Source organism: Cyprinus carpio, chromosome A19, assembly GCF_018340385.1.
Source record: "Cyprinus carpio isolate SPL01 chromosome A19, ASM1834038v1, whole genome shotgun sequence".
In the NCBI taxonomy this organism is placed as follows: Eukaryota; Metazoa; Chordata; class Actinopteri; order Cypriniformes; family Cyprinidae; genus Cyprinus; species Cyprinus carpio.
Window position 1 is genome coordinate 604,851 of NC_056590.1, and position 15,978 is coordinate 620,828.

General features: G+C 36.7%; 1 protein-coding gene across 2 annotated transcripts in view; it reads left to right on the plus strand.

Moving 5' to 3' along the window:
• The window catches only part of LOC122148724 (low-density lipoprotein receptor class A domain-containing protein 4-like), a 78,727-nt gene that overhangs the window by 50,432 nt on the left and 12,317 nt on the right, over positions 1-15,978 (plus strand). The window contains exon 1 of one of the 2 annotated variants that reach the window (XM_042775948.1): positions 6,428-7,275. The exons of the other annotated variant lie outside the window; for it this stretch is intronic. Within the exon in view, the coding sequence (XP_042631882.1) occupies positions 7,158-7,275 (118 nt within the window). The 5' untranslated portion in view covers positions 6,428-7,157. Of the gene's footprint in view, positions 1-6,427; positions 7,276-15,978 lie in introns of those variants that run through there. 2 annotated transcript variants of the gene reach the window in all.

Consider the following 15,978-nt stretch of genomic DNA (forward strand, 5'->3'; position numbering starts at 1 on the left):
CATGGGTAGATGGATGGAGAGATGGATGGATACATGGGTAGATGGATGACAGGTGGATGGACAGATGGATGGGTGGATACATGGGTAGATGTTTGGATGGATGGATGGATGGATGGATAGATGATACATGTTGGATGGATGGGTGGATGAAAAGATGCATGGGTAGATGATGGATGAGAGATGGATGGATGGATACATGGGTAAATGTTTGGATGGATGGATGGGTGGGTGGATGGATAGATGTTGGATGGATGGATGGGTGGATGGATGAAAAGATACACGGGTAGATGGGTAGATGGATGGCTGGACGGATGGATGGATGGATACATGGGTATATGGATGGACAGATGGATGGATGGATACATGGGTAGATGAATGGACTGATGGATGGATGATACTTGGGTAGATGGATGGATGGATGAGAGATGAATGTATGCATTAGATTGATTAGATGGGTAGATTAATGGATGGAGAGATGGATAGATCATGGATGTGCAGACGGATGGAGGTTTAGATGAATGGATGGATGGATGGACAAATAATGCCACTGACTTAGTAACCTGTAACTTGAATACATTTGTGCAAAATGTAACCAATACATTTTGTGAAGTTAGTCAAATATTTACAGGTAATTGTAACCCAACTGTTATTGACATTACTTGCACCATGAGTATTGAACGCTGCAAATGATAACAATTTCCCGCCCTAAATTTGTCTTGCTGAATATCCTCTGAAGTAAAAGTTTATGTAAGTAAATGGGGTTGTGAATGTCATTTCAAGTTGGCAGAGCGTTTTTCACCAGCAAGTGCAACTCATATTTTCCTCATAACATGTAAAAATCTTGTTTCTCTTTTTTTATACTTACCACTCTTACATTGAAGACTCCCCAGAGCTATAGTTTAGGTTTGGTCTATAAAGTCTGTAAATGAATAAAATGAGGTTTTGTGGAGCTCTAAGTGGAAACAGCACTCAATAACAAAAGTCCAAGTTCAAGAGCAGCTACTCAAACAGAAGTTGTGGAAAGTGTGTTAAAGGTAAAAGTGTGTGTGTGAGAGAGAGAGGTTCAGTCTAGAGCGAGATGTCAATAGTCTGAGTCTGTAAGTCTGGTTAATGAATACCGCCCCCTCAGGGTGATCCCTTCATGTAAACACTTCATCATCACAGCGGGCAGCGAGAGACTGCATATCTCCCAGGGGCACGGCCGCTCGCCGCCCATGACTTTACAGCCTATCAATATCTCCCATCCTCAGGTAAAACACACACACAAACAAACTTGGCAGGCTTGATGCAAACACGACTAGAGCCTGCATTTGTATTGGTTTGTTCCCATCTGATTTATTCCTGTGTGTCTGGCCTTTCTTCCTTTCTACTCTTTAGTAGCTCATTTTGGGGTATTACCATAGTTGATAGTCTAGTTAGAGAGAGAGGACTAATGAGGATTACATTATTCAATGCTGACTGCAGCTACTCTAAACACTCCTAATCAATACTGTTCCCTATTCATGTTCACCAGTGAGTTTATTCTTAGCATTATTTCGACTTTATTCTCATAATTTAACGTTTTTTTTTTCTTCTCGAAACAACTTTTTCCTCGTAATTTAATGAGTTTATTCTAAACATATCCAACTCGAAACACAACTTTTTTCTCATAATTTAATGAGTTTATTCTCAACATAATTTCAACTTTTTTCTTGAAATTTAATAATTTTTTTCTCGAAACAAGTTTTTTTTCTCTCGTAATTTAATGAGTTAATTCTAAACATTTTATTTCTAAATAACATTTTATTTTTTTCTCTTAATTTACTGATTTTTCTTTTAAACAATAACTTTATTCTTGAAATTTAATTATTCAATTCTCAACATTTTATTTTTATGTTTTTCTTGAAATTTAATGAGTTTAATCTTGTATTATGATGACTTTAAGATGGTTTTATTTTTTAATTATTGCTTGGCCCTAATCCTCCTCCATACAATAGTGATATAATATATTAGAAAATATATAATAATGAACATTTTGTCATTAATCACTTACCCCATGTCATTCCAAACCCGTGAAAGTTTTTTTTTTTTTGTCTTCGGGAACACAATTTAAGATATTTTGGATGAAAACTGGGAGGCCTGTGACTGTCCCATAGACTGTCTCTCCATATCACCGTATGCTGTGTATGCTCTTCTGTGTCATCCGCGCCACAGCGCATCCTTGTGGCGTGGATGACACAGCATACAGTGATATGGAGAGACACAGAGGAGACGCTGACAAAGGAATTGTTGAATAAAGTTGTTATTTTTGTTTTCTTCACTTACAAAAAGTGTTCCCATCACTTCATATAACCCAGATTGCACGTCTGATGGCAGATGGAGTATTCTGACGATTACTTTCATACCTTTTATCAGGGCTCCAAACTGCGACTAAAACAGTTGCATTTGCGACCATAAATATTAATTTGCGAGTGACGTTTTTGCTGAGGTCGCCACTGGCGACTACCCACCGAAAGCTCCTCACCGCTAAAAAAGTTTTCTCAGGCGGATGATTTGCTTCATTCTAGCAGCGCCCCGTCTGTGATAAAACGAACTCGGGCCGAAGGTTAATACACACAACTACACCGAGTTTGGACCTGCCGCGTGTACAACAGCTTTCAGCCGAGATCGGCCCCTAGAGAAAAAGCCGTCTGTCAGCCAGAAGTGTTTTGTAGAGTCGGCGCGGCTCTGGCCCATTATCTTCTCACCGATGCCGAGACTGAACCGACAGAGACGCATTTCAGCCAGAATCAGCCCGAGTGTTAATGCTATCTGGGTATATATTTACGTTATAACTTAAACATTTGAATGTAATGTCTTTTTTCCTAATTGTTTTGTGATCAAATCTTTTGTTATGTTCACGTATTAAACTGAGACGATGCGCATCAACGTTTTAGTGGAAAAAGAGAGTTTCAGACAGTCCTCATCTCTGGCGCACATCAGCACTGACGCACACAGTCTGATAAACGCAGCTCCGCGTGCAGCGAGAGAGAAATGACGGAGACGTAAGAAGGGAAAGTGCAGAAAATACAGCGGCTATTTCGTGCACAACTTGAACAAACTAGAACAGGTAAAGCTGTCAGCTGTGTGAGTATTGGTAATATCGTTAACAATTCTCGTTTATAATAATTACTAATATGGCTTCTTCTAAACAAGATCTTGGTCTGTGTTCTTTTAATCTGTGAACTTCATTATTTGAAGTGCAACTGCCCTCCAGTAATCGCAAAAAGCTCTGTGCTTTCTAACTTTTTAATAAAAAGTACCAGCTTTAAAATTATTCCGAATTCAAAACGAAATTCAAACAATACAGTTTTGGCTCTCCTTAATGGGGGGCAGGCGCGGTCGCTTTAGCGCCTCAGTTCAAGGGCAAGTGAACCCATTTAATCTTTCTCTTTACTAATATAGTACACAGTGAACATGAATTAACATCAAAAGGTAGTCTATTTTATAAGAGAGCCTACAGTACAACCTTACTGAAATGTCTCATGTAGGAGGAGCCCAAGCTACACTCGGTGGCCAAGTGATGCTTATGCTCCATGATACTGGTACAGATTCTGTGTAATGAACAATTCTTTGTGACTGTAGATTTCAAGCTGGAAAAGACATTTAGCTCCCACTTTAAGTGAACCTTAGTTCCCAGGTCATCTACAAGATGGATTAAAATGCTGATAAAGTCAAGAAAAGATGAGACATAAACACATGACAGTATGATTGAAATGTTGAAATGTAAATAAATAAATAATAATAATCGTAAAATAAATAAAACACGTTTATTCTGTGGCACCTAAAAAAATATTTGGCTCCTAAGTTTTTTTCTTATAGGAGCCAATGGCTCATTACTCGATTTTTTTTTGTTTGGAGCCCTGCCTTTTATAGACCTTGACACTGTTATTTACTTGGCAGTCAATGGGACATTCACAGGCCTCCCGGTTTTCATCCAAAATATCTTAAATTGTGTTCCAAAGACGAACGGAGCTTTTACGGGTTTGGAACGACCCCGTAGACAAAATTTTCATTTTGGGGTGGAGTATCCCTTTAAGACCAAGTTTTTTTTTTTTTTTTTCAGTACATGGTATATAATAAAATATACTGTTATAAACTGTCATTTTTTACCTTAAATTTAACATGATTTTATTGTTTGAGTTACATTGTTATTAGAATAAGTTTAATACAAAATGTCAACGAAATGTTGTCTCTAGTGTATCTGTATAAGTTTGTGGGTTTGTAGAAGTGGTCCTGCTTCAGTTAGTTCGATTTGTCTTATTCCCACCTTTTATTGTCTAGATACATAGTGTAATACATCAGTCTGAAGTTCCTGTCTGCTTCCATGAATATATAAGGCACATTTACCTATTTGGCTAGACATCAGACATGGTGCAGCACTTGGTCTCACTGTGATGTTGATCTCTGCTGATGTGATGGCTGACGGCAGTGTGATTTAGACTTCCACCTGAGCAATCACAGGTGCTGTGACGGAGCCAGACGGATGTGTCTGCGTCTCAGCTGTAAGAAGCTTGGCCTCCAGCAACAGACTCTATGAGTCATCCCTAAAGACACTGACAGGCATTGAAAGGAATCGTCTGTGGCGTGAGCTGATATTGTAAGAAAGCTTAATTAGTATTAGGTAACTATGAAGTCTGTGCCATGTGATTTCGTGTAAATGATTCCAGTTTTCCTTTCATTTTCCTTGAAGTTACTGCCCTGTGTTGTGTTTGCTAAGGCATCACTATTGCTCATACTTAGGCGTTTGCACAATTATTAATTTCTGACATGCAATCGTTTGTGCTTCAGACATTAATGACACCATAAATCATGTGTCTTACTTATCAGACTATTTTTTCTCTGGCTGACAAGTCATACAAAATGGTACGAAGTGTACATTTTATAGGTTTCATAGTTATATCACCCAGTAAAATATCTTTTTTTTTTTTTTTTTTAATTCAGAGGTTGTCATAAACTCTTCTTATCTGTCTGACATTACCGTGACCGGCTCATACAGGGAAAGCTTGTCTCACCACAGATTATCTTATCATTGTAAATATCCTCACAGCCACGCACTCAAGCATATCTGTTACAGCGACTTGCCCTGGAACACTTCAAACCATCAGTGAGAGGTCACAGGGGAAAGTAGGCCACAAACACAGGTCACTCTTCCCATGTTTAAAGCAACGCAGTGGTGCCATGAGCTCAGAGGCCGCCAGAGGGCGCTAAAGCAAAACATGCATCTCTTTCAGCTTCAGACATAACAAGGACAATTTTAGAACTCCAGTCTGACAAACAGATCTAAAAAACGACAACAGTTAAATGGCATAAAAGTTTCATCTTTGTAAACACGACTGAATTAGGTCATGTCCTTTGTTTTTGAGACATAAACATTTCTTTGTTTTGTCTGTTCACACAGATAGTGTGTGTTCCTTTACATTAGTTAGAGTTGTTGGGCACTTGTGTTTGGGCATCACAAAAACACTTCTGGGTCACATTTCACATCAAAGTAAAAAAATAATAATAATAATAGATAGATAAAATTAAAAATTAAAAAGAAAGAAAGAAAGAAAGAAAGAAAATCAAGTTTCCACTTCAAATGTTACATGTCTAAAATACACATCTTTAGGATTTTTGTATTCCCCATTATTATTCTCAATAGTGGTTATTATTTACTGTAATAGTCATTCTTAACTGCAATATATTTTAAAAAAATCAAATCAGTATAGAGGTAGTGACAGAATACTATGAAATAACAGCATTGTTATTGTTAACTAAAACTATTAGAAATCAATTTCATTATTTGAAATAAAGCTGAATAAAATAAAATGTTAGAAAAATTAAAAGCTTTAACCAAATTTAGAAATGTTGCCGTGTCAACTTACTGAAATAAAATAAGTTGAAGTACAAAAATAATTAAAACTTAAATAAAAAAAATAAAAATGAAATGAAAACTAAAAATATTGAAATAAAAGCTAATTAAAAATATGAATAAATATTATAATAGTATATAAATAATACTAAAATAACACTGATAAAGTTTAATAAAAAAAATTTTATAGTAATAATTTTAACATTACAGTAATAATAATTTCAGTCAAGTACCCAAGTGAGTCAAGTGCTTTAAACTATCATGAATATGTTACAAAAAGTTATTTAAAATTTTATTTAAATTTGCGTCATTTTTATGAGTTTTTTTTTTTTTTTTGGAATGAAATTAATCTAAAATATCAAAAGCATATGGCATTCTTTTTAAACTTAAGTTTTTAAGCAAAATATTGTACACACACATGTTCAGAATTAAGTTTTCAGTCTTTCTGGTTGTCAAACATTACTACAATTGTAGTTTCTCTGGAGGAGAACCGATGCATCTAAAAAGCACTGTGACATCAGTGAATTGCTTAGTTGTGATAAAAGTTCTAGAGTCATATTTTCAGAGGACACTTAGTTTGATATTTTGTGATGCAGTGCCATTAAATTCACAAATTAAATACTTTTGGTGGTGCGCTGCGTTTCACAAACTCAGTTTACTTCACTTTGCCCACTCAGCCGGACATTCCCCACACCAAACCGGCCCGGATATATTTATAGACCGCAGACAGTTTGGGAAAGAAGGGGGGTGTCTGACACATCTGCTGAATATCTGCTAGACTGTGGGGTCAGCCCAAGGTTAAAGCCTCTTCAATGCCTGCCTTGATTGGTCGTGGCTGGCACTAATGAGTGTGTGTGCGTAATTCTAACCGCGCGCTCACACACACACACACACACACACACACAGTCCCACCTCTCCCTCTCTCTCCACCGCCATTGTCAGCGCCAGTCTCCCCTCCCACCGCTCCTGTCTGTCTGTCTGGAGCTGCTCCCCTCTCGGAGGAGGAGGGAGGCGCAGGAGGAGGTGGGCTGTGAACCTGAGACAGTCACAGAAAGCCATTCTCCTGAATGAAAGCGAGAGGAAAAGACCGTCAAGATGCGGGGAACGTATTTACCGTAGTCTAGCAGCAGAAAATGCGTCGGAGAGTCGCGAGAATGGCATGAGACGCGCGTGCACCGAGACCGCAGGCTGCTGCTGCCGCTGCTGTGGAAGTGTTCCTCAGTTCATGTGAGGGCCGCGGCCGGCGGCGCTCTTACCCCCCGTCCCGTCACTTCCCCGAGCCCCCATGCGAAACATCACGGTCCCGGACAGCAGCTCCAGCAACAACAATAACAACAACGCCAACTCCAATGACACATGCTCCTGCAACTGCACCCTATCCCAGCCACAGGGAATGGATATATGTAAGTAGGGCGGGTTTTTCTCAGCCGTTTTCGAATGCGGAGGGAATGGAACGCGAATCCCCGAACTGTTACATTTGGTCCAATTTCGAACGCGCGGTTAATGAAAATAGAATGTTTTAACCTGTGATATTGACCGCACTCGACTCACTCTTGTGACAACATACCAGTTTCAGATTCAATCGTTTAATTCGGTCCGCATTCGAAAATGGCTCAAATGTAACCGTAGCACGTCCGAATCCGTTATTGTGGCACCAAGCTGTGCAAATATGTGAAACGCGAACGTATTAAAGATTCATCTTAATGTAATTGTAATTCTCAATACGAATTATTGCATTATTTGACCGTTATTTGTCACTAACTCACTTGCACACCCATCGAATTTGGTTATGGCGTATTAAACTATTCGTTCAGCGCCCCCAAAGTGCGACGTGTTTGTCAGAAATGACTTTTTAATAAGCCTCTGATGTATTTTAAACCGTTTGACCGATTAAATATATGAATACAAACGAGTGTTGCTGATGACTCGGGTGTCTGGGAGTGTTTGGCACTGGAACACAACTCGATGCATCAGTTGAATATTGCTGGTGTTGCTGTGGGGGCTGCGCACAATATGGCAAGCCGATTTAACATTTATTTCTTAAAACTAACCAGTGTCTGTTTTATGTTACATAATGCTTTTTCTTTATTCTTTCTTTCTTAATTTCTAGTAGGTAATGCAATAGTGATTAGTATCTTTTCAATTAGGGACCAGTATTTATTTATCAGGGTCTAGCAGTGATTTATAAGACACTAGTATTTTACGAAGCTGATACTAGTTGCATTTCTTATTAGTGTTGGGCGATATGCTCCACAGTCATGTAGTCCTCTTGTTAGCCTGTGAGATTGCCGATACACAATATCCTCATGCTAATTTATTAAATTATTTACTTACTTAGTTTCATAGCCGGAGAGAGAACCAACTCCAACAGTGAACCAGGGTAAGGCAAACAGCAGATACACATTTTATCTTTTTAGTAAAGTAGCATACAGATGTCATGTCATTAAAATATTTTTAATATGATTGAATATGTATTTTACACAATTATAATGCTTTTATTTCCTCAGTTATTCAAACAGCAGCTACAGAAAACAAGCAAACAACATTTACATTATCAAAGAATATCATCACTGAATTCAGTCTAGCGCGAGTTTATACACTAAAAAACACTTCCTTTATAATAAGTGAAGCTATCTACACTGTATGATGAATAAATCACTTATACTTACATCACACGTACATCTGCAGTTTGTTGTTTATGATGAGAGAATTCACGAGAGAGCAGAATTCATTCAGCGAGTGCACATAACAACAACACTGGTGTTTCAGTGATGACTCATCTAAACTCCTCTGATTGGCCATCGTATTCAAAAGCTCAACAGAATCGTGTGTGATTGGTTTATAAAACTGTAAAATGTGTAAAAAGATATATGATGGAACAAATAAGCACTAATATTAATTAGATAATAATACTAGCCTAATAATAATAATAATCATCTTGATATCATCAAAGGTATCAGCCACAGGCGATATCTCTGACTATAGTCAATACAGAATACTATTGATTATGGACACAACCCTATTTCTTATCTTATTATGTACAGTTGCTTTTTACTTCTAATTGGTCAGAATGGCTACTTTACAGTTCAGTTGGAATTTTATTATTTCTTATTAAATTAAAAGTTTAGTTGATTGTAACAATTACACGCTAGCGTATAATAAATAGGCACCAATGTATATTTAGTTCACACCAGGATAACTGGAATAGATACTAGTAACTTTTTTAATAGATTCATAGCATGGTTGGAATAAGTATTGGTATACAATGAATAATTGCTAGTAAAAGTAGTCACTTGGTAATGATTTAAAAATAAGTACAAATGTTAAACCAGCTTGCCATAGTGCACACATTCTTTAACTCTATTCCTTCTGCTGGGTTCCCAGACAAACAGATCTCTGGTTGTCCAGATGCGCTTATTCTCACCATTAATGTACCATTTAATCACATATTTAATTAGCATTTATGCTTAACATGTGAATTACATGCAGTTAATGTAATATTATTTAGTGTAGCTTCTTGTAGCTGTGTCGTGTTGTCGTAACTATAACATGAAAGCTGCAGGGCGAAGTCTTGTTGTAGATCTAAAGATGTATGTATGTCCACTGGCGTTATTGCTGGGAATTGGTTCACTGTGGTCTGGAGCGGGCAGCCAGTCAGTCAACCCTTCCCCCACTTCAGCCCAGACTGTCTTACTCAAGTCCGGCTGAGACTCCGGGCTTTCTGAATCCACAGAGGACAAAAGGGCCTGTCATAATCAGTACTCGCACTGGCTAATTCTGCCGCAAATGGGATGAATTATTAAAAGTAAACCTTCATATAAAAGAATCATCCCTCTTCTCAAAGCCCCCTGGTAGACGGCACTGATGTCTTGACCCAGAAACTTTTCATTTGCTCTTGAACTTGAATTGATTTCTGTTCTGTAAGATGTATGATGCATATGCAGTGTTCCTCGGCTAGTGAGAGAATCAGGAAAAAAGGGAAAAGGTTTGTGTGCTTTAAAAAAAAAGAGAGAGAGAGATTTGAGAAATTCGATTTTGAAGATCTCATGAAAGCGATAGACTTTTCACCCTGAATTTTTTTTTTTTTTGCATTATTATGACGATCCCCAATCAAATTTCCATAACTGCAAATCTAAAAGAATGTTTTACCTCTGAGTTTTTTTATTTTTGTTTGTTTGTTTGTTTTTGTAATTTTCAAAAAACCACAGTGATTATGCTTTATTTATATTTTTTAAATTAATGTACATTTATAACACTATACTGTTTGTTATATTACTTTGCCATTCAATTACAATAAACTAGTGTTTCTAATACAACAGTACAACAGCTGAGGGAGTGATGGCAAATTTGACATCTTTTTCTTTTCTGACATAATCAATCCCTACATTTTTTGCTTTTTTGTAAAGTCAGAGAAATGCTATTCTTTGCTATTATAGAAATTTACCCAACTATGATGACTTCCACTTTTGAGAACCCCGGAAATGTGTAAAGGGTTCATGGTGATTCTCAACACTGCAATACAATAATTGTAAAATATTTTTTTGTAACTGTTTAATTAAAACAAACCTAAAGTAAAGGCTGTTTTTTTTTTCATGAAAATGACACAATGCAAACTAATTTAGTGGCTCTAAAATATACTTTATTTTTCTTAAACAAAATATTATTTCTTATTTCATGCTTTTGATTGTGAGATTAAATATGACCCATATTCATTCTTGACTTTTACTGTTATTATTATTATTAATTTATTTATTTGTATAAATTTGCCTGCTCATGTCTGCTGTGTGGTCTTGGCACAAACTGTGTGTATCTTACAGTACTTGTTCTTGTTCCTAAATGATAAAGCATACCAACCCTACACTGTATATATATGTGTATGAGTATGTGTGTGTGTGCATGTGTCGGGACGTGAAGGTGAGAGTGCATTTGTGGGTTTCCGTGTCTGTGCTGTGGTGTTCGGGACAGGCCGTGCAGACAGTGGAATGCCTGGTGACTTGGCGCTCAGATTCTACTGCAGTGCTGGCTGCATTCAGGGCTCAGCGTTCAAAACTTGCCTAATCGGTGCTGTATTAGCTTTTTCATTCAGCTCTCTTCAAATGGGTGGATTAGAACACATTTTCATGCATGTGTGCATGTTATTAGATTCTAGGAGTTTCCTTCCCTCTCGTCTTTTCCATGTCTGGCCTCATATTAGCCATTGTTCTCGCTGCTGTTTTAGGCACAGTCTGCGTCTGAGGTTTTGCGAGCGAAAGGCTGCTTATCTTCTCTGACAAAGGCCTTACACCATACGGCTATTTCAAGTGAAAACAGAACCTGGCTATTAATAGAGCGCCGTGTGGAACAGCACTGTTGCATTGCTAGTCATGCTGCACGGCAAAAGAAATGCACAATCATTGCATCCTCCTTTCTAGTTTGCAAATGGCTGCACATGAAGGGATAGTGTAGTCCATTTCCAGTGGGGCAGCGGCCAAAGTCGAGCACCAGAATGGAGAAACAAGATATTGGACTGGCGTTCGGCTCACTAGTGCGCTGCCGCTCGTATGTAACGAATACGTAGGGGACAAAAACACCATCCTCGTCAATATCTGATCTCTGGATCAATTTGGCACCTTTTTTATTTTCCACTGGCAGGCCGAAGCTTGGCCCGGACTATAGGGTGAGGCTTGAGACGGGACACAAGAGTCGAGTGTTTATTGTCAGAGGCCAGAGGTTCTGTCTCTGTTGTTAACTATTTATTACAGATGCTGCCTTTAGAAATGTGCTAGTAAAAGTTTAGCGTGGGAGGCTGTTGTGTTTAAAAGCTTAACTTAACATGTTTTAAAATGACATTAAATACAGTCAGCTTAGGTTCATAAGGTTATATCTTGCCATTGCTTTTAGTGCAAGAATTATGGTAATAGCCTCATTTTTGCATGAATAGCCATCCAAATTTGGCCAATACCCAATAGACAAGTTTTTATTTTAACTTATAGCCATTGTTGTTTTTTTTCCATACACTGAAATTTTTTTGTGTACAAACAATTTACACTTAGAAATTGCAAGTAAATTTAGCAAATAATCACAAAGAAATGGCAAGTAAAGCATTGAACTAAACTTAAAATTTTGAAGTAGAAAAATTGACATAGTATTTTAAAATGTACTCCAGTATAACATTTTACAATTAAAAACCAAACATTAAAAAAAAAAAAAAAAAAAATCAAAAAGAAAAACCAATTAAAACAAAAAATAATTTAAAAATTACTAAAAACTAAAATACCAATAAACAAAATTCTTATAACTAAAAAAATTAATTGCTAAACAGTTATATACCAATATCCAAATTTGTTCAGTACTGTAAAACTTTATTAATACATGTATATTTTTTCTTATAACTGAAAATAGTACATTGCTTAAAATCCAATTAAAAACTTAAACACCACATTAAAAATTACACACTCAAAACAAAATAAAATTATCAAAACAATAAAAAAAAAAATAAAAATTCACCAAATATTGGCCTAGTCAGATATCAGAAAAAAAGAAAGAAAATGCTAATCCAGCACTGGTTTTTATCACCAATAAACTGTGAAACATTTAATTTGAACATTTTACGTTTTAAATTTTTTAAATAATCTTAGTATCCTGCAAGCTCCAATTTATGAATTTACATATTACATGCTAAATTATGATTAAAAATAATATTATATTATCTGTATATTCACCAAATATTGAGCTGATCAGATACCAGTAAAAAAAAAAACATACGTGCTTGAACCCTTTAAAAATAAAATAAAATGAAATAAACTGTGCATCATTTTAGTTTCATTCATTATTACTATACCGGCTCTTGACTAAGAGAAGCTGCGGAGAATGTGTGGTAGTGATTCACATTGTGTGTGTAAGTGTTTGTGAGCAGAGCAGTTGTGTGAAGTGTGTGAACACATAGGAGAGATCAGTAATTGCCTTGTCAGAGAGTCGACCCCGTGGGCCCTAGTGCTCTATCCAGTACAATATGCACACTCTGTTCAGCTTTTCCTCTCCAGTGTGGCTCCGGGGTAGACTCAAGGTCACACCCCTGCCCCAGTAACCCCGGGCAGGGCAATCAAAACTGGACTTTACAGGCCCACCCCGGCCATAACAGCGCTCCATCCAATAATCTAATGCACCTAATGCAATAGCAGTGTGTGTGCGTCTGTGAGCGAGTGTGATGAGGTCACACCGGAGGTCAGCTGTCAACGCCTCCTGCTAATCTTTGTATGGCCTGCTCTCGCTCCGAGGAGGGTGTGTGTGTGTATGTGTGTGTGCTCGGTGTCATGTCAAAAGGGTTTTAAGGCACACAGGGGGTGGGTCGGCCAGCTGAGGGGTAACTAGATTCATCTTTTACAACACTACTAAAACGAAACACACTAAAACGCACCATTCCATTTCTGTCAGATCATTAAACCTACTGAAGATCCACTCCACCAAGATAACAACGCTGTGCTAATGAAATGTGTCTCTTGGACTGCAACGCAAAAACGTCTCTCTTTGTGACTGGCAGGAAGCTACTTTGAAACAGTAGCTTCTCAAGCTACACACTGTTTATAATTACATGTAGTTCAAAGGACTACAGATAAGCTACTTTATACAACAAGCTACCAACAAAAACCCTGTAAAAAATTATTTTATTTGAGTACATTTTACATGCAAGTACCGTTTCTGTCTTTCTACTTTAAAATCTCATGGTTAATTCAGTGTTGCTTGCTCTTTCTTTGTATTTATTCGTAAAACGTATTATTTCTGAGTGAAAATTGTTTCAAAATAAATCCTACACCATTTTATTTCAGTGTACAGTATAAGTAAACAATGCAATAATGTATAATGTAATCAGAATGTTATTTTTCTGGCACTCAACAAGACTATTTACATCTCAATTAGGGCACTAACAATATAAACAAACAAACAAAACAATAAACAAAAAACTTAATTACACTACAAAACAAAACAAAATTACACCTTTATTTAACCGAAACATAATGAAAAAGAAGACCTAAATCTGTGATTGTTTTTATATATTGATTCATCAACTTAAGTCACTTGAACAAACTGATTCAATAGATTCACTATGGCTAATTCATATGAATTTGTACGGTCTCTTTCATATGTTTTCCTGTGATCTGCTTGTGCCCTTACCGAAGGTTAGGTTTAGAGGTGGACCTTCTTGCTTGTTTTTCTAAAAACAATCAAATGAATTCATACGAAATCTTCCCTGTGTAAAATAGCTCAGTTTTCTCATGACTTCAGGCTAGATCTTTTAAGAGCACACTTGATTACTGATTATTCTTTAAAACCTGTGATGATGCGTTAATCGCATTACAATATAACTTGTTGGAAAACATCATGAAAACATTAAAGGAAATGTTAACGGAAAGGTTTTGGAAATTTCATAGCTACATAGTTGTAGTTGAGTTAGCATGACTATTTTAGTTGCTCTCTGGTGACTGGATAGCCTCAAACCCAGCCTCTGTTTGTTTGTTTATGTGAGCGTTGTCGGGTCGTTTCGACCACGGTATTCCGGGTGTCTTTGGAAGGCAAAGAGGGAGCAGCTCCGGGTGTCACCCTCCGCTCATGCAAGCGATGAGCTTTGCCCTCTGACAGCAGCAGCTGAGCCTCACCCGCAGCAGTCAGCCAGCCTTGACATTGGCCATGGTCCCCTCCTTTGTGTCTGCCCTCCACATCACCCACCCACCCTCTGGGACTCTCCACGGGCCCCGGAGACTGGGCTCAGAGGAGATTGGTAGTCATGCTGGGGGCTCGGCCAGCCCTGCGGGGAGGGGATGTAGTGTGTTTTGTACGTGTCTGGAAGAGTCGTATGTGGACAGACCCATGTATGTATTCATGCTGTCTGATGGGGGTTTGCTGATAATGGATAGGGTTTAAGGGTGCACATCTCTCGCCTGTGTTTGGCTTTTGTGTAACCAGAGGACCACAGGACCAGACTTGTGTCTGATGTCAGCCCTTTCACACAACACAGTGGGAGTTGTGTGTTGTTCAGTGTTATATATATATATATATATACAGCATATATATATTAGTGATCAGTATATATATATATATATATATATATATATTATATATATATATATATATATATATATTTCTTATATATATATATATATATATACAGCATATATATATTAGTGATTAATAAATGTATCTTGTATATAAAGGCAGTTTCTGATCTCCCTTAAGGTTCTGATACAGGTTTTTCACTAGCTAATATAATGTCAGGAGAGTGATAAGAAATTAAAATTAATAAAGAAATAATAAAAAAATTAAAATAATAAATAAATTCTTATATTAAACTATTTTCTCAAAATTCACCAAAAAAAAAAAAACACTACTGTTTAGTAGTTTGTTAATTAAAAAATCTAGAAAGAAAATGAAGCAGCACAACTGTTTTCAGCATTGATAATAATCAGAAATGTTTCTTGAGCAGCAAATCAGCATATTATACTGAATTCTGAAGGATCATGTGACACTGAAGACTGAAGAAAATTCAGCATTGATCACAGGAATAAATTATATTTCTAAATATATTACAATAGAAAACAGATATTTTAAATTGTAATAAAATCTCTTAGTTTTTCCTGTTTTTGTGATTAAATAAGTGCAGCCTTGGTGTGCATAACTTTTGAAAGCTAGTGTTTATTTTAAGTTTATTTCATTTTGATTTAATTATATTTAAAAACTAACGTTTGTTTTGGTTTTTGGTCAAAATGGCCAAATATTAATAAATGTATTGGCTTTTACTGGTCAAAATAAATATTGATCTAACAATATGTTTCTAAAATAGGTTTTAGTTCACGTTTAAATGCAAGTTTGCAGTTTAAATGCAGTTTTTTAGTTCTTAAAAAAAAAAAACTGATTTAGAGCATCAAGCACAAAAATGCAAAGCGTTTTAGATGCACACATCTGTCACACATGTGGTTAGTTGTAAAGCCAATATCCTTTTAAATTTCCGAATGCAAAAACAGAACATATAAGAAAAGGAAGTTTATAGAAGAAAAGCATATTTTTAATGCAGACATAGACGTTGGATTTAAAAAATCCTGTGTGTGGTTTTCAAAACAGTCGTGGCAGAACAC